This window comes from Nicotiana tomentosiformis, chromosome 1 (assembly GCF_000390325.3).
Source record: "Nicotiana tomentosiformis chromosome 1, ASM39032v3, whole genome shotgun sequence".
Classification (NCBI taxonomy): Eukaryota; Viridiplantae; Streptophyta; class Magnoliopsida; order Solanales; family Solanaceae; genus Nicotiana; species Nicotiana tomentosiformis.
This window is the reverse complement of record NC_090812.1, coordinates 71,725,967-71,752,785: the sequence shown is the minus strand read 5'-3', so window position 1 is coordinate 71,752,785 and position 26,819 is coordinate 71,725,967. Positions and strand designations below refer to the sequence as shown.

The following is a 26,819-nucleotide window of genomic DNA, read 5'->3' as shown; positions in this document are numbered from 1 at the left end:
AAGGAGTATTATCACTTTTAGAATGGTGGCTCCTTTCGCCCAAGTAACATCAACAAGAACTAGTATAAAAAATATATTAATTTTTCTCCTTCTAAAATAATTCTTTTTAAACGGTAGCCACTCAGTAACAATATATCATTATCTCCGTACTATGAAATAACATAAAGAATAACTTTTATATTTGTAACGACCCGACCAGTCATTTTTAGAATGTAAGTCCCGTCCGGCGGCATAAGGCCCTGAGCAGCTTCGTATTATATGTATTGACTTGCGTGCGTGGTTGAATTTAGTTATCGAATAATTCGGAGTAATTTGGGACACTTAGTCCCTAAAACGAAAGCTTAAGTCTTAAAATTTTGACCGTAATCAGAACTATGTGAAGACGACTCCGGAATGGTGTTTCATCGGTTCCTTTAGCTCCGTAGGGTGATTTTGGACTTCGGAACGTGTCCGGACTGTGAATCTGAGGTCCGTAGCTTATTTAGACTTGAATTGGCGAAAGTTGAATTTTTGGAGTTTTGGACCGGTAGTGGAATTTTTGATATCATAGTAGGAATCTAATTCCGGAAGTTGGAATAGGTCTGAGATGTTGAATATGACTTGTGCGCAAAATTTGGGGTCAATCGGACGTGGTTTGATAAGTTTTAGCATCGATTGTGGAAATCTAAAGTTTCAAGTTCTTTAAGTCTGAATTGGAGGGTGATTCGTGATTTTAGCATTAGTTGATGTGATTTGAGGGCTCGACTAAGTTCGTATGGTGTTTTAGGATTGGTTGGTATGTTTGGTTGAGGTCCCGGGGGCCTCGGGTGAGTTTCGGGTGCTTAACGGATTAAAAGTTGGATTTGTGTTGCTACTGAAGTCTTCAGGCATCTGGTATTTTTGTACCTGCGGTGGAGAGACCCCAGGTGCGGGAGCGCACGTGCGGAGAGTCAAGAGCAGAAGCGGAAAAGTGGAGGAGTGCCAGGGGTCGTAGGTGCAAGGAAACTTTCGCATCTGCGATGCCCGCAGATGCGAAGATGGAGGCGCAGGTGCGAAAAGAGCTGGACTTGGCAGTCTCCGCAGGTGCGGAGAATTTGTGCACATCAGCGGCTCTGCAGAAGCGGATTCTGGGATGCAGAAGTGAGAGGAAGCACAGGTGCGGTTGGACATGCGCACCTGCGGTTGCGTAGATGCAGCTAATTATGTCGCAGGTGCGGTCACGCCTGAGCAGAAAAGAGAAATTCGAGGGTTTGATTTCATTCTTCGTTTTTGGACTTGAGAGCTCGGAATTTGGCAATTTTTCGAGGGATTTTCAGAGGAAGCTTTGGGGTAATGATTCCTAATTTGTTTTTGGTTGTACTACATTAATCTATAGTTATTTTCTCCATTTAATTTCGGATTTTGGGGTTAAAATTGGGAAAAATTAGAAGAACTTCTTCAATAAAGATTTTGAGTTTTGAAGGGGGATTTGTGGTCGGATTTGAGTAATTCTTATATGGTTGGACTCGTGAGTGAATGAGTGTTCGTATTTTATGATTTTTATCCGATTCCGAGACGTGTGCCCGTGTCGACTTTTTAAGGCGAATTTTGGATTTTTTGTTAAAATATTGAATTCATTAATTAGATGAGTCTATTATGGTTGTATTCATGATATGCAATTGTGTTTGGCTAGATTTGGACCATTCGGAGTCGGATAATTGATAAAAGGGCATTCTTACGGACTGATTGAGCTTGGTTCGAGGTAAGTATCTTACCTAACCTTGTGTTGGGGCTTCCCCTTAGGATTTGAGTCTTCTATGTTGATTGTAGTCCGTGTACACGAGGTGACGAGTGCGTGTACATGCTTATTTGTGGGAAGTTGGCCTTTTAGGGTTCTTAGGTCCTTGTATTCATTGAATATATAGTTGTTCTTGTTATGATTATATATCTTAATTACTAGATTCACATCTACCTGCTTAATTAGAATCAATTGTTTCATGATCCACTATTATTGTTACTTGATTCTTATGTGTCTTAACTGAAATTGTTATCTTTTTTATAACCATGATATCTTTTCATAACTGCTTATATTTATTTGGAATTATTATTATTTCATCCTATAATTGTTCAGTCTTAATTGAGGTTATGATTATTTTTCCGCTGCTTATCCTTAATTGAATTGTTGAATACCCTTAATAATTTCCTAAACCTTAAAAGAAGTTTAGATACCCTATATCTTAGTCGACTTGTTTTGTTTGTCATTATTTGGTTCGTGTTAGCTTCCCTGTTGTTGAAGTGTATATTGTGGGATCGTTGCTACACATTAGTTTTCACTTTGTTGAGCTGTTCTCTTTACGCCTAGCATTCTTTACTGTGGTTATTCCTTGTGAATTAGTTGTACCATTTCTTTGTGAATTAAAGTTCTTGAGTTGATTTACTTGTCGTACTTTGTATTATTGTCATTGTTGCTATTGCACTTATTGTGGTGATGCACGAGGTTTCTACCGTGCGGTTGTTATTATTGTGATGCACGAGATTTCTGCAGTGCGGTTGTTATTATGGGATTGCACGAGATTTCTGCCGTGCTATTATTACTATTGATATTTGCACATGCGGCGTGATAAGGCGAGATATGTATGTGTGTGTGTGTGTGTATATATATATATATATATATATATATATATATATATATATATATATATATATATATATGGGTTGCTCATGTAGCGAGACAAGGTGGAACATTATTATGCACTTGTGGCGAGACAAGGCGGGCATTTATGTTACTATTGTACACGTGGCGAGACAAGGTGGGCTGTGTCAGGGATTGAATTGTGATGATTTGTGGCCTGGGGGCATTCTTGTTGTTGATATTTGTGTAGTGGTATATGTACCTGTGTGAGCCTTATCTTGTGAAAGCTGTGAGAAAATATTCTACGTGTTGTCCGTTCTTTTTCCTTATGCTTATTGCTGACATGGACTATGGTAGGACACTTGCACAAGCAGATACGTAGTTAAGCACTCTTATCGGATAAGAGGTGTTCTTGATATTGTGGAGCATAGATACTCACCCTTGTTTATTTTACTCTATGTGAGAATGGCTCTATTGGCACGTGAGCCGTCTGTGCGGTTATGAGGACACATGATGCCAAGTGTTAGGGTTCAGGTATTGAGACCCGTGAATTATAATTTTTTCGAGGTTCGGTACCTCGTGGAGTTGTTGACTAAAATCTGATGTAAAGGCAGTTATAGTCGCTGAGTTATTACTTGTCCTTGCTGTATTTGTGATTCCGGATTTAGGTTGTGCTCCATTCACTTTGTCTGTATCATTTTCATGATATTTTGTTGATACTCGTTGTTTCCTTCTTGGTTGCCATTACTGTATTGTGAGCCAAATTGCATAGTCTTTATATAGACGTCATGTTTCTATTGTTCATATATTTATACCTGTTCAGTTTATTAGACCAGTGGGTGTCTTGACTGTTCCTCGTCACTACTCCACCGAGGTTAGTCTTGATACTTACTGGGCACTGCTGTGGTGTGCTCATTCTATACTTTTGCACATTTTTTTGTGCAGATCCAGGTACTTGTTCGTTAGCTAGTTGTGTGGACTGTTGCTATGGAGACTCAAGGTAAACCTGTTGCTGCATTCGCAGGCTTCGGAGTCACCTTCAACTTTTTGTTTTGTACTTTTTATTCTTATTTCTGGACAGTTGTATTTAGAAGTTTTCTAGCAAACACTCTGTAGAGCTTATGACTTGTACTACCGGTTTTGAGAATTTTAAGAGATTCTATTTAATAATGTTGTTGTTTTAGTTATTGTTAGGCTTACCTAGTTCCTAAGACTAGGTGCCATCACGATACCCAAACGGAGGAAAAATTGGATCGTGACAGTATCACTTCCTCGATACATAGAATGCCCTTATTAATCAAACTTCGATTTTCAGTCATGTGTTAAAGAATATAAATATTAAACCTAGTAGTTGAATAGCCAATGTGAAAAGATGTATTTTCTAAAACCCTCTTATTATCTTGTATGTGTAACCTGATATAGGGAGCTTTTATTTAAAAAAATCTTTAAGAAGTTGGAAGTGTGGATCGAGAGAGAGAGAGAGCGGGCGGGGTTGGAATAGTTCAACATGATAAAGGGTGAATCTGAAGCATGATAGAAAGAAGAGACCAGGCTCAAAAGGAGTAGAGTTAATGGGTTCGATAATCTTTGGCAGAATATAAATTAATGTTTTTCAAGAGATTTATCTGTAATTACTTAATAATGAACCTGATCGTGTAAATAATTTCTATACTTTTAATACATAAAACTTAAACTTTATAAATTACCATACTCGACAGGTAATTCACCCGTTTGTCTATTATATATGTTCTTCGGATTGGGCGGAATAAACATCTTTAAAATAAACAAGTCTTTTTTTTTATAAAGGTATCACGTGGTGATTTTGAATGAGTTGAAACCAGTAATGTTCTATAATTGCCTCCTCCTTATATGATGCACTTTTCATAAAATTTTTGTACCACCAATCTGGTCAATTCATAGTATTCAATTATTCATAGTATAGTCCCTTCAAATATTTGTTTATTTGTTCAGATGTCCACAAATGTTGCTTCGTAGGGTACCTGGATTAGAAAACCAATTATCTACAAAGAAGTTAACTCTGTTACCTTTATGAACAACCCGTTTGGAGGCTTAATTATTAGTGCTCCAACCATTTATAACGCATTGCAAGGTTCTAGACAAATAAGTCAAACTGTACAATTATACCTAATTATTCCCAAATCCTATCACAATGAACATTTAAACCTTGATACAACACATGTGAGATAAGTGCATTATATATTGTATACGGTCGAAGTTGAGCACGATTACAACTTGGTAGATTAGGCTTGGAACGTGGCGATCAAGGACTGAAGATCGACCTCGAGTCCCACCGAGTTAGAACCCGAGGTCGGAAAGCCTGCCTTCGAAGAACATTAAGTTCGGTGTCGACCTTAGCCTCGGACGAGCTCGGAGAAACATTGCTGAGATAACTAACAGAAATCTAAAATATCCGTGACCGGTTGGATATTACGGCGTGAATCTCGGCACGAATCAATAAAGAACCGGCAATCAGTGAATCAAGAGATCTTTTACCTTTTATAGAATTGTACATAAAGTAAGATTCCTCTGCTATATAAATGGGGGTTTGATTATTCATAGCGGAGATGGTAACACGCATCCCAAAGCAATATATTGTTATTCTCTTTAAGTTCTTATTATTCTCTTATTGTTCTTCTGATATCGATCAAGGCGTTTTTGGCTCGAGGGTGGCTAACCTTCCAGGGCTAAGACCGCTCAATTCTTGTGGTTTGCATTCACTTAACCATTACTTATTTCAATTGCAAACTGATTTATCGTTTTGTATCAAGTTAGATTACGTATCTTTAAAACCACTTATAAATTCAATTGTTATCCGATTTTGAGGGTAAACAGTTTGGCGCCCACCGTGGGGCTGAGGATAATAGTGGTTATTTGATACAAATCTCCATATCACTCACCACTTATGCTTGTTCTTTGAAGTGTCTTTAATTTCAGGTTAAAACACAAAATGTCAAACTCTCAATCAGCAGCACCCCTACATGTGGACAACTAGTCCGACCACCAAGGTGAAAATAACAACATAGCGGCCGGTGACGAGGTGCCGCCTGTTGATTTCATCGGAATTCCGGTCGCGGGTCCGATTGACGCTAATTCACATATGGCTATCAAAGCAAATTTGCCTACCGACCCTGAGAATAGCATCCGTGGTGGAGCCCGATTGGTAACTCGAAACACACAAAATATTGGAGGAGACGGGATCAGTTTACGGGTGATCTTCAAAATGCTGCATGCTCAACAGGCAGCGATAACTCTGTTACAGAACCAAAGCCGTGCACCGAGAAGGGTTGAACCCGATTCGCCCCAGGAAATACACCCGCATGGATGAACTGGTCGCAGAAAGGTCAAATGAACTTGAATCGGGGGCTAACCCCGAGATCATAAAGATGCTCGGAGAGCTGACAAAACAGATAGAATCAGGGGAGAAGAAAATTGAAGCTAATGACAAAAAGGTGGAAACTTACCATTTCAGGGTAGACCAAATCCCAGGAGCACCGCCGATATTGAAAGGCCTGGATTCCAAGAAGTTCGTGCAAAAACCTTTTCCTCCGAGCGCAGTTCCAGAGCCGATCCCCAAAAATTTCTGCATGCCCGAGTTTGCTAAGTATAACGGAATGACCGACCCAAATGAGCATGTAACCTCTTACACATGTGCCATCAAAGGGAACAACTTGGAGGATGATGAGATCGAGTCTGTCCTGTTGAAGAAGTTCGGGGAAACACTATCAAAAGGGGCTATGATATGGTATCACAACTTACCTCCTAATTCTATTAATTTATTTGTTATGCTTGCGGATTCTTTCGTGAAAGCGCACGCCGGGGCCATCAAGGTCGAGACCAGAAAATCGAACCTTTTCAAAGTAAAACAGAAGGATAACGAGATGCTCAGAGAGTTCGTATCTCATTTTCAAATGGAACGAATGGACCTGCCATCGGTCACTGATGATTGGGTAGTTCAGGTATTCACCCAAGGACTCATTGTTCGAAGATCGGTGGCTTCACAGCAGTTGAAAAACAATCTGATAGAATATCCGGTCGTTACTTGGGCCGACGTGCATAACCGGTATCAATCGAAGATCATAGTGGAAGATGATCAACTCGGGGCCTCTTCGGGGTCTGTTTATCCCGTCAGAAACATCGACATAGTCAGGAGAGACATCGATCTTAAACCAATACCAAACAGCGATCGGTACCAGCCGTATAATAGAGATCGAAGAAGCAATGGGTCTGGTCAGAACCCTATAAGAAACGAAATGAGAAGTGACTAAGGTTAGAGCAACCGGGGACTCATGAGCAAAAACAACTTTGATAGACCCATCGGGCCTAAAGAAGCACTGAGGTTATCGGAATACAATTTTAATGTCGATATTGCCGCCATTGTATCGATTATCGGACGCATAAAAGATACTAAATGGCCTCGACCTCTACAATTCGTTCTAACCCAAAGGGATCCTAACCAGATGTGTAAATATCATAGCACTCACGACCACAGAACGGAGTATTACCGGTAGTTAAGAGAGGAAGTAACCCGCCTATTCAACAACGAGCACCTTCGAGAATTCCTGAGCGACCGAGCAAAGAATCATTTCAGGAATATGGATTCTAACAAACAGACCAAACAGGAGGAACCTCAACACATCATTAACATGATAATCGGTGGGCTCGATGTCACTCAAGGGCCGATGATGAAGCAAACCAAAGTATTCATCACAAGGGAAAAGCGGACTCGAGATTACATACCAGAAGTGACCTTGTCTTTCAATGGCGAGGATGCGGAAGGGATCATATAGCCCCACAATGATGCACTGGTAATATCTGTACTCGTAAATAAAGTTTGAGTTAAGTGTGTGTTAATTGATCCAGGTAGCTCATCCAACATCATCCGATCGAGGGTCGTGGAGCATCTCGGTCTACAAGACCAAATCATACATGCAACCCGAGTTCTAAACGGATTCAACATGGCATGTGAAATCACTAAGGGAGAGATAACATTACCCGTGAACACCGCCAGAACCATCCAGGAAGCTAAGTTTTATGTGATCAAAGGAGACATGAGGTACAACGCTTTGTTCGGGAGGCCGTGGATTCACAACATGAAGCAGTGTCCTCGACACTACACCATGTATTGAATTCCCAACACCTGGCGGAGTCAAAACAATCTACGGAGAACAGCCAGTCGCAAAGAAGATGTTTGTGGTCGAAGAGGTGATTCCGGTATCCGCACTTACAATGACAAAAGGCCTGAGTTCGGTCACAAAGCTAGAAACTAAATAGCAATTACCGACACCAGCTCCGATCCAACTAGATAAACAGGGGACTGATGAAGACGATGATTATGACTATAGGGTACCCAAGTCTTTTATAGCCCCCGATGATTTCGATGCCACAAGATCGATGGTCGAGGAGCTATAATAGGTCATATTGGTCGAGCACCTACCCGATCGAAAGGTATACCAGGGCACGGGGTAAAACCCGGAGCTCAGGAAAAAACTCATTCAGTTTCTTATACCAAACATAGATTATTTCTCTTGGTCCCACCTTGACATGACAGGGATCCCGCCGGAGATAACCACTTATAAGCTAAGACTGGACTCTAAATCCCATCCAGTGAAATAGAAGAGGAGACCCCAGTCCGAGATCAAATATGCTTTCATCAAGGACGAAGTATCTAAACTCCTTAAAATAGATTCCATTCGGGAGGTCAAATACCCGGATTGATTAGCGAACGTAGTGGTAGTCCTTAAAAAGGGAATAAACCAAAAATGTGTGTAGACTATAAGGATGTGAATAAGGCATGTCCCAAGGACTCTTTCCCTTTGCCCAACATCGATCGCATGATCGATGCCACGATCGGCCACAAGATTCTCAGTTTTCTCGATGCCTATTCCGGTACAACCAAATATAGATGGACCCGGGTGACCAGGAAAAAACCTCCTCCATTACTAAATACGACACCTACTGCTATAACGTGATGCCATTCGGGTTAAAAAATGCCGGTGCCACTTACAAACGCCTAGTAAATCGAATATTCGAGGAACAAATAGGAAACTCAATGGAGGTTTATATTGATGATATGTTGGTTAAGTCCCTGCGAGCAGAGGACCATTTAAAACATTTACAGGGACCTTTAGCATATTGAAGAAATATAATAAGAAGCTAAACCCACAGAAATTTGCATTTGGAGTTGGGTCAGGCAAATTCCTCAGATTCATGGTATCCAACTGGGGAATCGAGATCAACCCCGACAAGATCAAAGCCATCGAAGATATCACGGTTGTGTACAATGTGAAAGCCGTGCAAAGATTAACCAGGCGCATAGCCGCCCTTGGGCGATTCATTTTGAGGTCCTCCGACAAGAGCCACCGGTTCTTCACACTATTGAAGAAGAAGAATAAATTTTCGTGGACCCCGGAGTGCCAACGGGCCTTGGAAGAACTCAAGCGGTATTTATTGAGCCCACCGCTGCTCCACACGCCGAAGATAGACGAATAACTATACTTGAACTTGGCAGTATCGGAGATAGTGGTAAGTGTGGTCCTGGTCTGGGAAGAGAAAGGTACGCAATTTCCAATTTAATATGTTAGCAGGACCCTAGGTGAGGCCAAAACTAGGTATCCTCACCTAGAAAAACTGGCGCTTGCTCTGCTAAGCGCCTCTAGAAAGCTAAAACCATACTTCCAGTGTCACCCCATATATGTCGTGACTACTTACCCATTGAGGAATGTTATGCATAAACCCAAGCTCTCGGGCCGGTTGGCCAAATGGGCCGTAGAAATCAGTGGGTACAATATTAAATATCGCCCCGAACCGCCATTAAGTCTCAAATTTTGGCAGACTTTGTAGCTGACTTTACGCCGGCCCTAATACCCGAGGTCGAAAGAGAGTTATTAATCAATTCAGGGACCTCCTCGGGGATCTGGACCCTCTTTACGGACGACGCCTTGAACGCAAAAGGATCCGGACTTGGCATCGTATTGAAGCCACCAACAGGCAATGTGGTTAGACAATCTATTAGGACTGTGAAATTGACTAACAATGAGGCCGAATATGAGGCCATTATTGCAGGTCTCGAACTAGCTAAGAGCTTGGGGGTAGAGTTAAATGAAGCTAAGTGCGACTCCCTCCTTGTGGTAAACCAAGTTAATGAGACGTTCGAGGTCAGAGAAGAATGAATGCAAAGGTACCTGGATAAATTACAGGTAACATTGCATCGATTCAAAGAATGGACTTTGCGACACGTACCTCGGGATCAAAACAGTGAGGTCGATGCCCTTGCTAACCTAGGGTTATCAGTCAAGGACGACAAGTTCAACTCGAGGGGCAGTCGTACAACTTATGAGATCAATTGTGGAAGAATGTCAAGCTGAGATTAACTTAACGAGCCTAACTTGGGACTGGAGAAATAAATATATAGAATACTTAAGGACCGAAAAACTGCCATCGGATCCAAAGGAATCGAGAGCCCTACGTACAAAGGCAGCCCAGTTTATTCTATCCGAAGACAGAACCATGTTCAGAAGAACATTCGATGGCCCACTCATGATATGTCTAGGACAAGGGGACACCGAGTACATTTTGAGGAAAATCCACGAAGGCACCTATGGAAACCATTTAGGCATTGAATCATTGGTTCGAAAAGTTATCAGAGCCGGCTATTACTGGATTGATATGGAAAAGGATGAAAATGATTTTGTACGAAAATGTGATGAATGTCAAAGACACGCCCCGATGATTCATCAGCCGGGGAGCTGCTGCATTTGATTTTGTCACCATGGTTGTTGATGAAGTGGGGAATGGATATTGTCGGCCCCTTTCTATGGGCACCCGGTAAGGCTCAATTTATATTATTTATGATTGACTATTTTTCTAAGTGGGTGGAAGCCCAGGCATATGAAAAGTTCAGGGAGAAATAAGTTATCGACTTTATTTGGGATCATATCATATGCCGATTCGGATTGCCGGCCAAGGTCGCGTGCGACAATGGGAAACAATTCATCGGCAGCAAGGTAAGCAAGTTTCTCGAAGATCATAAGATCAAAAGGATACTATCAACGCCCTACCACCCTAGTGGGAACGGACAAACAGAATCGACCAACAAAACCATACTCCAAAACCTCAGAAAGAGGTTAATTGATGTCAAAGGAAGATGGAAGGAAATCCTGCCCGAAGTCTTATAGGCATACTGAATGACCTCGAAGTCCAGCACCGGGGTCACCCCGTTCTCACTAGTTTACGGCGTTGAAGCTCTAATATCGGTCGAAGTCAGAGATCCAAGCCTTAGATTCCGGTATGCAACCGAGGGATCAAACGGCGAAGCTATGAACACGAACCTAGATTTATTGGATAAAAGGCGCGAAGCAGCCTTTGTCCTGTTGGCCACCCAAAAGTAGCGTATCAAGAGATATTATAATCGAAGAACCAACCTTCGACACTTCAATGTCGGAGACTTGGTAGTTTTTTTTAATTAAAGTGACATTATTCGAAAAGGGATCAATTTTATTTAATTTTAAAGAGTCACCACTTGGAATGGAGTTTTTTAGTTGTTCCAAGTCACCAATTTTTAAATCCCTAATCGAGGAAAGTTTTGACTCTGAATTATGGTCTGCGAATACAGAAGACCGGGTAAGGAATTCTGTTAACCCGAGAGAAGGTGTGAGGCATTCCCGAATTTCATGATTTTAGCACGGTCGCTTTGCAATTTATACCTGGCTTAATCAACGGATTATTACGTGTTCTAGGAAAATTTATGCATTTTTGCCTTAAACCGCTTTTAATTGCTTGATTATTCATAATTATGAAATTATCTTGAAACGCGTCATGCATACGTGTACTCGTTTTATTTGGTGTTTCGAAATTATATCACGCGAACGTGTACACAATCAATAACACATTGTTAATAATTAAGATTGTTTGGCCAAAGTCTTGCGAACGCGTATTTTGCTTTTAATTTGGAAAATCGTACTATGTCACGTGAATGTGTGCATAATCATGATAATTGATTAACAACATGATTAATAAGCTAGTATCAAAGTAAAAACATCATCTCCTAATTAAATCATTTATCAGGTCATTATTTTTATGCAAATTTATATCCGCGAACGTTAATCACATATTGGATCAACAACTAAATTAAACCACATAACAACAATATAACAATATTTATAAGCATGAAAACTAGCCAAACACAATATTAGACATAAAGAGATGCACCTTCTTTGCAAAAGATTTCTTTTCAAACAAATGAGTTGAATTAATATGGAATCTCCCAGCAAACAAACCTCAACAATCGGAGGCAAGCAATCGACAGAAAGAAGATCAAATGACTGGTACACAAGACCACGACAGAGACCCAACCAGAGAAACTTGACGTCTACCCCGAACTCAATTTTTGGAGTTGCTATTTTTGTGTGAAAGGGGACTGTTTTCCATATTTTAGGTGGTGTCAATGATGCGACGTAGCTCGATTTTTGGAGCTTCGTTCATGGTCGTTTATTTTAGTAAATTTGGGGCTATTTTAGCGTGAATTTGGGGCAGATTTCGATGGTTTTGAATGGGCGTTTCAACTGGTGTTTTGGTGTCGATTTTGGGGCTAAAAATGATGGTGTTTTGGAGCTAATTTTCGGACTGTTTTTGGACGTTTTTGCAGCTGTTTTGAGGTGGTTTAAGGGCTGGTTTATGGATAATTTTCAGCTCATTTTTGGAGTTGAAATGGGGTGGCTTTGGAGGTCGTTATGGGTGGGTTTTGGTGCCTTTTTGGAGATGGTTTAGCTGCCTTTCATGGCTGGCCTTTTACTGGTGGTTTAAGGAAGAAGATGGGAGTGCTTGGGTGGTGAGACATGGTATTTTCAGTGCTGGAGAAGAAAGAGGAAGGCTGCATTTTTTCCTTCAGCTCCTCCCCCCATTTTTTGACCTCCGTCCCTTTGTTTTCTGTTTCTTCTCCAGATCTATTTTCGTGTGTGTGTGTCCTTTTAATTGTGTGAGTGAGTGAAAGATATAGAGGTGTATGTTTAGGAATTAATTGGTGGCCGAGAAAATAAGAGTGTGTATGTGCATGTGAGTTTTTGAGTGAGAGCATGTGAGTTTGTTACAAAAGATATGGAAGAATCTTGCTAAGTGACATTTTTGCATTGGTTCTTTTTTTCTTTTTTATTTATTAAAGATAATCAAAATTAAAGATACTACACTAAAACTAAAAACTAGAAAAATATAAGAAACTATTAAGGAAAAAGTTATAAAATTGTTAGTCTTAGAAGAAAAACATATTTTTGTGAATTTCTTTTCTTTTGCGAATTAAAAAAAAGCTAGTAATTCAAAAATGTGAATCTTTTGTGATTTTTATTTTTTTAAAGAAAAATTCATAAAAGGTAAAATAAAAGCTAAAATATGTAGTTTAAACTCAAAGATATTTACATACTAAAAAGTGGTAAAAATTTCGATTATGGTCAAAAATTAGGTGCTCACAACATGCTCCTCTTTGCTTGGAAACATGAAGAGTTTTCAGGCAAAGACAAGGTGAGCCATGTGACTAATTTTTGACCATACCATTATTCAAAAGGGAAGAAATGAGAGAAAAGAGTGCAACCGAGTCCTGGTTTTGGACAACCTACATATCCCGGGTTATAAGAGAATCATGTCGCGTGTAGTTCAAATGGGTTAAAGGATGGAGTGATGAGTTCGAGAGTCGAGTGAGGTTCCGTCGAGGCTCCGGTCCGTGGTTCTGTTATTACATCAAAATTAAAATCAAAATCAAAAGGAACTAAACATGCCTATCAGCTATGAGTTACAAGATTCCTATATATAAATCTTCCAAAGCTTGATCTTGAGTCTTGAATGGTTGTTCATGCAGACTTTTGATTTGAACCTTGCAGGTGCTAGTTCATTTTTCTATGGCTTCTTCTGATATAAACGGGGAATGCAGAGCTCGTGACTTCAGTCATGTCTTGAGCATTTCACATCTTTCATCTGCTTCTGCATTTTGGATTTACTTCTTTTTTGTTTTCTTTTATTCTGGGTTGAGACTTCTTCTTTTGGTCATCTCGAACCTTGTGCATTGAGGTAAAACCTGCTTAGACACCAAAACAAACAAACGAACAAAAATTTTCGTGAGTTAGTTTAACAAAATTCTAAACTATTTCTTTATTGAAAGCAATAAAAGGTCGGGAATAGTTTACCCTGAAAAGATGATGATGATTTTTTTTTGAATGGTATTCCTTTATTTTCAAAAAGATGTCTCAATTAAGGATTGGTGTACCTTATGTTGGGAAAATGTGGCTAGGGAATGGTATAACCTATATTGGCAAAGATATCAGGTAGTTGTGTACCCTGCATTTAAGATCAAATCAACTAGGGTGTAGAAACCCTATGTTGGAAAGGAGAATAGGGAGTGGAGACCCTATGTCTAAAATAAAATCAACTAGGGAGTGGAGACCCTATGTCTAAAATAAAATTAACTAGGAAGTGGAGACCCTATATTGAAAAAGAAGACTAGGGAGTGGAGACTCTATATCTAAAATAAAATCAATTAGGGAGTGGAAACCCTATGTTGGAAAACGAGACTAGGAAATTGTGTACCCTATGCTAAAATGAACCATGAAGGATTTTTTTTTTGTTGAGAAAATCATTCTTTTAAACAAATTGCCCAACGCTTATTTTCTGAGGGCATGAACAAATGACCCTTTTTTTAAAAAATCCAGACTTCTTTTTTTTAATTATCCTAGAAAAAAATTCATCAGACTTGATTTTTTATCTTAGGAGAAAGATTCATCAGACTAAGACGTCTATCCTAGGAGAAAGTTCATCAAACTAGGTTTTCTAATTTATTATCTTAGGAGAAAGATTCATCAGACTAAGATTTATATCCTAGGAGAAAATTTATCAGACTAGGTTTTCTTATCTTAGGAGAAAGATTCATCAGACTAAGACGTCTATCCTAGGAGAAAGTTCATCAGACTAGGTCTTTATTTTTGTTATCTTAGGAGAAAGATTTATCAGACTAAGATTTCTATCCTATGAGAAAATCATCAGACTAGGTTTCCTTATCTTAGGAGAAAGATTCATCAGACTAGTTTTTTTTTGTTATCTCAAGAGAAAGATTTACCAGACTAAGATTCATATCCTAGGAGAAAATTCATCAGACTAGGTTTTCTTATCTTAGGAGAAACATTCATCAGACTAAGACTTCGATCATAGGAGAAAGTTCATCAGACTAGGTCCTTTTTTTTGTTATCTTAGGAGAAAGATTCATCAAACTAAGATTTCTATCGTAGGAGAAAATTCATCAGACTAGGTTTTCTTATCTTAGGAGAAAAATTCATCAGACTAAGACTTCGATCCTAGGAGAAAGTTCATCAGACTAGGTCTTTTTTTTGTTATCTTAGGAGAAAGATTCATTAAACTAAGATTTTTATCCTAGGAGAAAATTCATCAGACTAGGTTTTCTTATCTTAGGAGAAAAATTCATTAGACTAAGACTTCAATCTTTGGAGAAATTTCATCAGACTAGGTCATTTTTTTGTTATCTCAGGAGAAAGATCCATCAGACTAAGATTTCTATCCTAGGAGAAAATTCATCAGACTAGGTTTTTATATCTTAGGAGAAAGATTCATCAGACTAAGACTTCTATCCTAGGAGAAAATTCATTAGACTAGGTTTTATTTATTTTAGGAGAAAGATTCATTAGACTAAGACTTCTATCCTAGGAGAAAATTTATCAGACTAGGTCTTTTTATCTTAGGAGAAAGATTCATCATATTAAGATTTTTTTATTGGGAGAAAAATCCATCAGACTAGGATGTATTACCCTAGGAGGAAAACGTGAAGAATAATAGCATGATTTTATGCATACTAGAAAGACAAATAAATGCAAAGACTTGAGAAACTTCCCTTTGACTGCTCTTTTTTTTTCTCTTTTCTTTTTTCATCATTTTTTTTATTTTTCTCTTTTTTTTTTCTTTTTTTTGAACCACCTTCTTTGCACTGCTTTGTTCATGTTTCAAATAAAGAAAATTTTTGTGAGTTTCAAAAGTGGTGATCGGTTTATGGCCTTGATGTCTTTGGCAGCTTGGCCTTGTGCCCATTCGCTTTTGGGAGACCGACAGTATTGGTAGTTGGATGCACTACTGGGAGACTTTGTTGTTGCTTTCAAGAGACTTTTGCTCTGTATCAACCCTGGTTGTTTCACACCCAATACCATTTGTATTTGTGGATCAATCAGGCCTTATTCCAAATAGAGATCTTTGCTTAGGTGACCTTTTCTGATATCTTGAATGACTTCTTGCCTTTTGAGCAATTTGTTTGTCAAAGAGAATCGCAACTGGGTATGCACCTTTTGCGTGATATACACACTTTATAGTCTCTATTCAGTACTACAGAAAACCTAACCTTGCAATTTTTCTTTGCTTGCCTTAGACAAATGAGCCGGCATGAGCATCTTTTGGGGGAAACCTTCGTATTGCACGAATCCTCAAGACATGTTGACTGTAACAATTGAGTGTGCTGGCCAAATCTACTTTGTGCAACTGAAAAGCTAGTAGCAGATTTTGAAATCTTTTCTTGCTTGTTTTGACAAGGACTGATTCAAAGCAAATGACATCATGATGCGAAGAAACAATATTAACAAGAGATGCCTAAGTCAGGAAAGAAAGAAGAGAATTTATTTTTTTTATAAAGAAGGAAGAGGCTTTATTTTTTTTATTTTTTTAAATGAGGTAACTAGCCTTAATGATCGTGACATGCATTTTAGACTCACCAGCCTGATCTATCAAACTGATCTAATCATTCCTTTAGTTATTTCTTCGGGCTTTGAAGTCGAGCTTATTTGTGTTAATTCTTTGCATCAGTTTCACGACTCACTTTCGGCTAGTGGTGCCCCAAGAGGTTTTCACCAATTAGTCTCTCTCATTTATTTATCTCTACTTATCGTCGTCTTACAGTTCCTGTGAGGGTTTTCACTAGTAAGACTCTCTCATCATTTCTCTTTTTCTGTTTTTTTTCTTGATTCCTTGAGTGAGAACCATGACCATGTCCTTCATATGACAAACATTGCTCATTGCGAATTTCCCTTGGCATTCTCAAAACTGATCAGGAGGTCTTATTTGGAAGGCTTTTGGATATGGTTAGAAATAAAGGACGGTATGAAAGTTCAAAAGACTCAATGATGGGGGTCATATACTTTACAATTCTTGGAATCGACTCTTTCAAAAACTAAAACAAACTCATGCCCCAGTTTTAGATACTGGATTTTGTTTTTGTGAATTCGTATTTGGTTGGACCGAACCATGTAAGGCTACCTACGTATCCTTCTGTTTTAAGGAATCAGGTCAAACGTAGTTCAAACATGTGACCTAACTAATTTTTTTCATCTTTCTTTCTTTTTCTTTGTCTTTTTTTTTCTTTTTTTTTCTTTTCTTCTTTTCTTATTTTTTTTTTTTTGTTTTCAAAACAAGTTGCCCCAACTTTTATTTTCTGGGGGCATGGACCTTTGACTGTTCTTTTTCTTTTCATTTTTTTTCATATTTTTTTTTTAAACTTTTGACTCTAAACTTGATTCCAAAAGAGGGTGGTCAAAGAAAATAATACAGACTCAAAAGGGGTAACAAAGGGTATAAAGTGTGTGGGAAGCAGAAAAAGGGCCTCCTAGCTTCGAGAATGGCCAATCATGCTATCTTTTCGCGGTCACAACATTGATGAACATGTCTGTTTTCTTGGTGTGTCGTGGTCGAAAGACACTTTCCATCCATTAATATCAAACTTTTCACCAAACTTCAATTGGTTCTTCCTCAAACCCGACATTCACAATGATTTGAAGGTAAAGATCATTAACCTCCATGGGTATGACTATTCTAGTTCCACATGAATTTTACTCGAGCTTAATTCCAAAGTATTTTGACTCTTTATTCATCCTCAAAAGTGTTTTTTTCTCAGTTATCAATTCAATACTAAATCAATTTTCTAGGATCTGGACAAAAATTTCGCATGCATGTCATGTCACTAGAACTAGCGGCGAAAAACTAAGCATAGAATGGCACAAAAGGACAAACTGTATTTCATTGAATAACGGATAGAAGGATTTGACGACAAGACAAACAAACTGAAATCTGGATAACAACTCTGGATAACCCAGATAACATAAAAGACGATAAAATAAGCTACCAAGACTCCTCCCTGGCTAAAAGAGGAGTGACTTTCCAGTTGCTAAGCGATATCTTAGCCACAAATTTCCACATCAGCATTACTACAGCATTCAATCATTTTTATTGCTTTTGATTCAGCACTCAAATTTTGACTTTTTGACCGAACCGTTCAAAATATTGGCTGTCGGATTTCAGTACTGATGGCATGGGAAATTTCAAAACAACTTATTTACCAAAGGACTTGGAAGAATTATCATGTCTCCCCATCATAAAATCATCCCGAGCAGGGCATGTCCTATTACTTAAATCTGGTAAAGTCAAACCAACATTTGCCTTCCATTTTGATTTTTCACCACAACTTGTTTACTTGCCTTTTTATGACCTTGGATGGATCAACAACAATGGTACTTGTTCCACTGGTTGAGATGTTGCTTAATTTTTGAAGGATCGTGGATTGTTTCTGTGACTTGCCATTGCAAACCGTCAAACCGACCACCTTTTACTAGCTTTTATTTCAAAACAACAAACATGTTAGAATAAACACTCTCTTTTTATTTTTTTTATTTTTTCTTTCACTTTTTTCTTTTTTTTTTTGTTTAGATGATTCGGTCGAACCTGATGTGGGTTGCCTACGTATCATATGTAATTCGGGAAGATCAAGAATAAAATAAATAAACTAACTTTTTTTGCACTCTTTAAAAAAAATCTAATCGTAAATGTAACGACCCGACCGGTCGTTTTGAGCTCTAGCGCGTCGTTCGGCAGTTTGAGGCCATGAGAAGTCAGGTATTATAACTTATGTGTATGGTCTGAATTGAATTTCGGGAAGTTCAGAGTTGGATTGGAAAGGAAATTCTCATTTCGAAAGCTTTAAGTTGAAAGAATTGACTAAGATTAGATTTCAGAGTAAACGACCTCGGAATCGGGATTTGAAGGTCCCAGCAGGTTCGTATGATGATTTTGGACCTGGGCGTATGTTCGGATCAGATTTTGGATGACCCGGGAGCGTTTCGGCGCCTATTGTGGAAGTTAGCATTTTAGAAGAATTCCATAAATTTGGGTTGAAGTGTATTTCAATGTTATCGATGTCCGTTTGGAATTTCGAGTCTGGGAATAGCTTCGTATGGTGATTCCGGTATTGGGAGCGCGTCCGAAAGTGGATTTGGAGGTCCGTAGATCATTAAGGGGTCATTTGGCGAAAGTTGGAAATTTGGATAATTTTGAGAAGTTTGACCGGGAGTGGACTTTTTGATATCGGGGTCGGATTTCGATTCCGGAAGTTGGTGTAGGTCCGTAATGTCAAATGTGACTTGTGTGCAATATTTGAGGTCAATCGGACGTGATTTGATAGGTTTCGGCATCGATTGTAGAAGTTGAAGTTTCAAAGTTCATTAAAGTTTGAATTGGGGTGCGATTCATGATTTTGATGTTGTTTGATGGGATTTGAGGTCTCGAGAAAGTTTGTGTTACATTATGGGACTGGTTTGTATGATTGGACGGGGTATCGGGGGCCTCGGGTGTGTTTCGCACTACAACAAAAAGGGGCTTTAGCGGCAATAACAATCGCCGCTATATCATTTACCGGCCATTTATTATTAGCCGATGAAATTGGGGTCGGCAAACCCTTTAGCGGCGATTATCACAAAAGCTGGTAAAAGGGATGACATATTGCCGCTAAATATCATTTGCTTTAACGACAATTGTTTGCGACAATTATGATGGCTGCTAAATCCAATATAAAACGGCTACTAATGATCTCTTAGTGTCCATTTTTATAGCCGATAAATTTAAAAAGATTGTCGCTAAAAGTGCATACTTTTAGCGGTAATTGTTTTGTGGCAATTAAAATGGCTATAATATCCCTTCTGAAAAACGTATTAGTATTCCCTTTTAGCATCTATTTTAATGGCTAGTAAATTCAATTAAATTGCCGCTAAAAGTCATCTTTAACAGAAATTATAATGGCTACAATATCCTCTATGGAAACATCGTAATTTGCCCTTTTGTCGTCCATTTTTATAACTGGTAAATCCTGTTAAACGGTCGCTAAAAGTCACCAGTTATAATGGCAATTGTTTACCAATCATTAATAATACTACATCCGTTCAAAAGATGATCCAAATAACAAAACATATTAATAATAATTCATAAAAACATAATGTATCTCATTAAATCTTAACAAATAAAAGAAAGTACTAATCCAAAATATTAATATCACAGTAACTTAAAAATAAACTTATATTGTTTGAAGTAAATAGCTAATGTCATTATATGACTAATCCTAACGAATAATAGTCTTCAAATAATTTATGTAACTCTTCATCATATTGAAATCTTCGACCCGCTAAATTATCGATCATCAGACTGTATGACCTGAAATTATAAAATAACTACGTCAATACATGAAATATATGAGCACGGTACATGTACGCATGCAAGCAAATCTTCTTTTTCTACTAGCCATCACTAAATATAAGAGGAATGCAAGACAGAGATAATCACACCATTGTAGACAGCAAAAACATATAAACTTTATGCAAGATTTGGAGGGATTTCACTTAAGGAGAAGTTGTAGTTCTGCACTAAATATTCTGCTCATATGAAGAGCTCCATTTACTCCCAATAAGATGAATTACCAATAGAAGTATGATGCTTATATTTCCTTCTACTTCCTAATAATTGTATATGGATTTACCAAATGTGTGCTTATACACCAACTGTGCACTTTCAGTGAACAATTAGATTTGCACTTCCAAATGTGTGCGTATATACCAATTGTATATGGATTTACCAAATGTGTGCGTATATACCAACTGTATATGGATTTACCAAATGTGTGCGTATATACCAACTGTGCACACAGCAATCAAAATCATTTCAAAGTTGGAGGGAAGGGAGATTATTGTAAGGGATAGTAATCGATTCCACTGCTTCAGTAAAGGGCAGTGTTCTTGTAAAGACTATTGCCTATTGGTAGTCATGTCATTTTGTGTACCAAACTACAATATCTGATGCTCGGCTCACAGATAAGCATATTTACTAGTTACAGAAAAATAGTTAGGCCAGTTTGGCTAATGCCATTTGCTGGATCTTTACAGCATTCTCGGAATCAAGGCCTTAAGACGGCTGATGACAACTCTGTTTGGCTGGTTACTTTGTTCTAACAGCAATGTTTATATTGTGGATAGAAGTATTAGATTTGCACTTGTAATTAGATTTACCATATGGGAAGCATGTTCTTTTGACCCATATCCATATTAATAACTTACACTCCGCACAAGTTTCCAGAGGAATTCAAGGTCCCCCAGTCAATGCTAATGTGTTTAATACTTGATTTGAATAACCCCAGGTCAACAAACAGAGTTCTGTTTTGGCTAATAACCAACAAAACTAAACAAAGGTAAAAGAAATTTTTGAGAGCAAGAGTAATAACTATGTGAGTAATAGAGCAGCAGCAGTGAGAACAACAACTAGTAGCAAAAAGCAGTTAAGGCAAAAGCATTTGGGTATATGAAACCAGATTCTAGTGATAAAATAAATTGGAGGAAAATTCAAACAGTAAAAAACTCAAACAGTAGCGCGCTAAAGGATAAAGATGTACCGTGAGAAAGTGAAGCATTTTCAGCAACAGTAGGTATCCTTGATGTTTTTGGTACTCGTTGCATAACCTGAAATAATAAAATAAGTGAATGTCAAAAAATAAAATCAAATGTGAAGCAGAAAAAATCGTGAGTCTATATATAAAATAGGCAAAATGGCCTCGTGGCCACTTAAACATGCGCCCAATTGCCAACCCGGTACACAAACTTATACATTTCCCATTTGAACACTCTAACTCCGATATTTGTTAACTAATAAACCACTTTGACCGTTGACCATGCCTATGTGGAGGCAGCATAGCTCACATGGCCAAATTGTGTGCACACCACACTAAAAAAGCGTGGGAGTGTAATACTTTGATGGAAGAAGTATTTTAAAAAATATAAATAATAAAAAGATAACAAAAAGAAAAAAGAAAAAAACTAAAACTTCCTCTGTTTCTCCCGGCCCACTTCGTCCTCCTTCCTTATCCCCATTTCTTTAGTTTCATATCCCATCCCCCAGTGATCCAATTCCATCTCGTCCTCATCCCCCAGTGATCCAATTCCATCTCGTCCTCATCCCCCAGTGATCCATTTCCATCTCGTCCCCATCCCCTTTCCATTATTAATTTTTACTTGAGAAGGATTAATTTCTGTTCAATTGAGTACAAGAATGCAGAAGAAGAAAGATAGAAAAGGTTATCCTCACAATTCAATGTCGGCAAAAGAAAATCTCCGATGATGGTGCCGAAGAAATTTTTCTGGTCATTGCTCCTTTCTTTTTCTTTCTTTAAATTTTTGTGGCAGGGGATATTGAATTGGGTTATTTTTTATTTGTTTGGTCTGGGCTTGGTGGGAAGGAGGTTTAACGGAGATGGTAATTAGGGGTTTTGGGCGAAAATGGTGGCTGAAAATTCAGAGATATTTACCAGTGACTTCTCCGGCCAACTCGAGTTTTTTGGTGGCCTATCAGTTTCTTGGATTTGGGGCTTGCTCGGAGGCTTTGCCGGCAATAGCTTCTTTTACTGTGGGGGTGGGGTGGGGGGGGGGGGGGACGTGAGTTCAGTGATGAAGATGACATGAAATTTTAATATATTTATTTTTAAAATGGGACCCACAAATAACACATGACAAGTAATAAATAGTCTAACATATGATGTGTTGACATGTCACCGCAATTGATATACACGTGTTGTTGGATGTGTTTCTTAGTACTCAATCTGTCAAGTTGGAGTGTTCAAATGAGAAATATATAAGTTTGTGTACCGGGTTGGTAATTGGGTGCAAGTTTAAGTGGCCACGAGGCCATTTTGCCTATAAAATATGTCAAAGTAGCTACAACTTCAACCAGTTCAATTGATAATAAAAAATCAGAAATTCAACAAAAATTGCAACAAAATAAGTACTATTCCAGCTCTCAAACTGCGAGCCCGCAGATGCGAGGTTTTGAAAGGTTGGCATTGTCCGCAGGCGCGCAATTTGTTCCGCAAATGAGGATGCGCATGTGCGAGCCCAGACACCGCAGGTGCGGAAATGCCTGGGCAGTGTTTAAAACGAGGGTTCCGAGATTTTTTCTCATTTTGGACATTTTGGAGCTCGGTTTGGGCGATTTTGGAGAGGAAATTTTCCACACAACTTGGGGTAAGTATTCTTAACTCCCTTGTGATTATATTCCATGAATTTATATTCATTTTTGGTGTAAGATTATTGAATCTTCAAGAGAAATAGAAGGAAATTTCTATAATGTCACAAAATGAATTTTTCAAGTTTGAATATCGATTTGGAGTCGGATTTGAGTGAAATTAGTATGGTTGAACTTGTAATTGGATGAGTTATCGTATTTTGTGAGTTTCGTCAGATTTCGAGACGTGGGCCCCACGGGTGATTTTTGGGGCGTAATTTTAGATTTTATGGAAAATATTAGCGTTTTGATATGGAATTAATTCTTATAAATTGTGTGGACTGAGTCAAATTATTGTGACTAGATTCGAGCCATTTGGAAGTTGATATGCGCAGAATGGAATTTCTGGAGCATTGCTTAGCTTGCTCGACATTGAATTTGGCATGTTCGAGGTAAGTAACTCTTCTAATCTCGGAGTTAAGGGTATGAACTCTGAATATATGTATTTCGTGAATTGTTGGGAGGTGACGCACGTGCTAGGTGACGGGCGTATAGGCATGCACTATAGAAATTGTGACATAATTATTTCTGTGGAATTTTGTAGTTAAATGATCTTGGCATTTTCCATGTGTTTTATGAGTTAGAGAAATTAAGATGAAAAGCATATTAAAAATCATGTTAGGCTATGTGCCAGTATTATTGGGATCCAAAGAGGTCATATTGTTGTGAATTATTTATTTAAATTGAAAATTCATACTCAGTCATATTCATTTCATTGCATATCATATCTCAGTCTCTGTTGTTATTTATTGATACATCATATCATTATTTTTGGGTAATTTTCATGACATTGTGAGCCCAAGAGACTGGAGAGATTGATGACTGAGTGAGGCTGAGTGCCTGATTTGTGAGGATATTTATGGGATCGGGCTGCACGCCGCAGCATGTTGCATATTTATGGGATCGGGCTGCACGCCGCAGCATGTTTGATATCGGCCGAGGGATTGATTGTGAGAATGAGTGTGAATCGGGGCTGCTCACCTGTAGCATACTTTATTATTATAGCACGTGAGTTGTCCGTGCAGCACGTGAGTTGTCCGTGTAGATTATAGCGCTTGGGGTGAAGGAGCCCCTCTGGAGTCTGTACACACCCCCAGTGAGCGCAGGTACCTACTGAGTGCGAGTGTCGAGTGCCGAGTGCTGAGTGACTGGGAGGCATAAGTGATTGTGAGGTATGCCCGAGTGGCAAGAGTGATTGTGAGGTATGCCCGAGTGGCAAAAGTGATTGTGAGGTATTCCCGAGTGGCACGAGTGACTGTGAGGTTTGCCCGATGGGCTGTATATGATTGATGTTCTGCCCGAGGGGCTGTTTATTATTTTATCACTGAGTGGCATCCCATTGGCATGCACACATGACATACAGGAATAGAGATGTATTTTTCCTCACGTTGTACAACATCACATCATTCATGATTTCTCACACATTTTGACAGATGGGCATAGTGATGTATTTGTTTTACACGGGTTATCCGGAAGGAAAATGAAACATATTATTTATTATTGAAAAGATTTTTGGAGAAATTTATTGTTTTCAAACTATTCATGTTATTGGCAACTTCGGCAAACGATTTGGGTTTTCACTGATGTATTTGAAAGAAAGAACTACTATTTTTGAAATCATTATTTGGATGAGTATTTTATCCCTGAGTTACTTCTGGTATTATTTGCTTTATGTTGTTATGGATTGTTGTGAACTATTGGTTTTGGACCCGACCTTGGTGGAAGCTCGTCACTACTTTCAACCTACGGCTAGGTTTGTTACTTACTCAGTACATGGGGTCGGTTGTACTGATACTACACTTCTGCATATTGCGTGCAGATGTTGGCTGCTGTTGTTGTTGTGCTCGATGGTTGCGGGACTTGAAGATGTACATGCGTTCCTGTTGTAGCTGCCTCTTATTCAGGGTAGCCTTAGATTTTATAAAAGCTCTATTTATGTACTATTCAAACAGACTATGTATTTATTTCATTTTCGCTTTGTATACTCTATTCTTAGAAGCTCATGATTTGTACTACCAGTTCTTGGGGATTGTACAATATTAAGACCTTTATTCACTTAAATTGCTTTAATAATTCTTATTGAAATCAGATAGTTGGTAATTAGCTTACCTAATGGATTGGGTTAGGTTACATCACGACTAGTTGGATTTTGGGTCGTGACATGGATCAATTAGAACATGGGAGGAAATGATCAGAAAATTTCTTGATAAATATTTCTCCTTAGCTAAGATGATCAATTTTAGAAGAGAAATCCATAACTTCTGCCAGAAAGAGAATGAAACTATTTTTGAAGCATGGGAGAGGCTTAAGGAGATAGTTATGAGGTGTCAACATAGTGAAATTGAACTCTGGATGCAACTCCCAGATTTTTGGGATGGATTGACACCGATCTCGCGTTGAACATTGAGCAATGAAGTTGGAGGCCCCTTTATGAAGAAGACTCCAGAGTAGATAGTTACAATTCTTGATGAATTATCCGAAAATGCTAATCAGTGGCCCTCTGATAATGTGGAAAGAAGAAAATCAACTAGTGTTCACCAAGTTGATGCTACTACATCTGCGCAAGTACAGCTTGATGTTATGGCTAAAGAAATACGAAAGCTAACTATAGCTTCGATGCAAAATGTACACCATGCAGCTTGGGATATATGTAGAAGAGGACACCCTACTCATGAGTGTCATGCCTCAACTAAGGAAGTAAATGTTGTATGAAACTATACTTTTAATGCAATGGGTCAGAGGCACCCCGGTTTTTCATGGAGTTCACCTGGGGGTACTGCAAATGCCTGGCAACAAAACAACCCCAAATTCCAGGAACAAGGAGCTCCAAGTTTTCAAAATCAGCAGAGGCAGCAGTATCAACCTCCACATTCGAATCAGCCCAGCATAGAAGATCTTATGAAGACCTTCATTATCAAGACGGATGAGAGTCTTGATGCCCATGATGTAGCTATCAAAGAATTGGGTGTATCTTTTCGAAGCCTGGAAAGACAGGTTAGGCATTTAGCTACTCTAATGTCTAAGAGAGCCCCAGGAATACTTCCGGCTGATACAGAAAGAAATCCCAAAGAAATAGTGAATGTTGTAACTTTGAGAAGTGGGCAAGTATTGAAAGATCTCACCCCAATCCACAAAGAGATGAGACATGAAAAAGAAAGCAGGGAGCAGCTGAAAAGTGGTGTCGAAAAGAATAAGGAAGAAAACTCGAGAACGGAGGAACCTGAGGTGAGCAAGCATATGCCTGCACTTCCTTTTCCCCAAAAGCTAAGTAGAGAAAAGATGGACAAGCAGTTCGAGAGATTTCTAGATGTGCTGAAACAGGTTCATGTAAACCTACAGTTCACAGAAGTTCTCTCACAAATGTCAGCTTATGCCAAGTTCTTGAAGGAGATCCCGACAAAAAAGAGGAAAATAGAAGAGACCTCGGTGGTCAAGCTCACAGAGCATTGCAGTGCAATATTACAAAGCTAACTCCCACAAAAGTGTGGAGATCCAGGGAGTTTTACCATACCTTACCCTTTAGGCACTACTATTTTTTATCAATCTCTATGTGATTCTGGGGCCTCAATTAATTTAATGCCTCTATCTATTTACAGGAAACTGGAGAAGGAGATTGGAGAGATAAGGTCTGCACCAATATCTTTGCAACTGGCATACCAAATGACTCTAATACCCGAGGGAATAGTTGAAGATGTCTTAGTTCGGGTAGATAAGTTTGTATTTCATGTAGATTTCATAGTGGTTAATATAGAAGAGGACAAGGAGGTTCCCCTCATCCTAGGAAGACCATTCCTAGCAACGAGTAGAGTAATATTAG

The 26,819-nt window shown here is 38.7% G+C and overlaps 1 protein-coding gene, 1 long non-coding RNA gene and 1 other non-coding gene across 3 annotated transcripts; 1 reads left to right on the top strand and 2 right to left on the bottom strand.

Annotated features, from left to right (window-relative positions):
• Window positions 1-19,853: 19,853 nt before the first annotated feature.
• LOC104096634 (uncharacterized) lies at window positions 19,854-22,737 on the bottom strand. The gene is made up of 2 exons (XR_686393.4): window positions 21,342-22,737; window positions 19,854-20,113 (listed from the first exon to the last, which is right to left on the bottom strand). It is a non-coding gene; the product is annotated as an uncharacterized lncRNA (long non-coding RNA).
• Window positions 22,738-25,237: 2,500 nt separating this feature from the next.
• Window positions 25,238-25,344, bottom strand: LOC117279150 (small nucleolar RNA R71). Its single transcript, XR_004509558.1, has one exon. It is a non-coding gene; the product is annotated as a small nucleolar RNA R71 (small nucleolar RNA).
• A 388-nt stretch (window positions 25,345-25,732) lies between these two features.
• On the top strand, window positions 25,733-26,473 carry LOC138906796 (uncharacterized). Its single transcript, XM_070196465.1, has one exon. It carries the CDS (start codon window positions 25,733-25,735, stop codon window positions 26,471-26,473), a length of 741 nt encoding a protein of 246 aa, XP_070052566.1.
• Window positions 26,474-26,819: the final 346 nt, after the last annotated feature.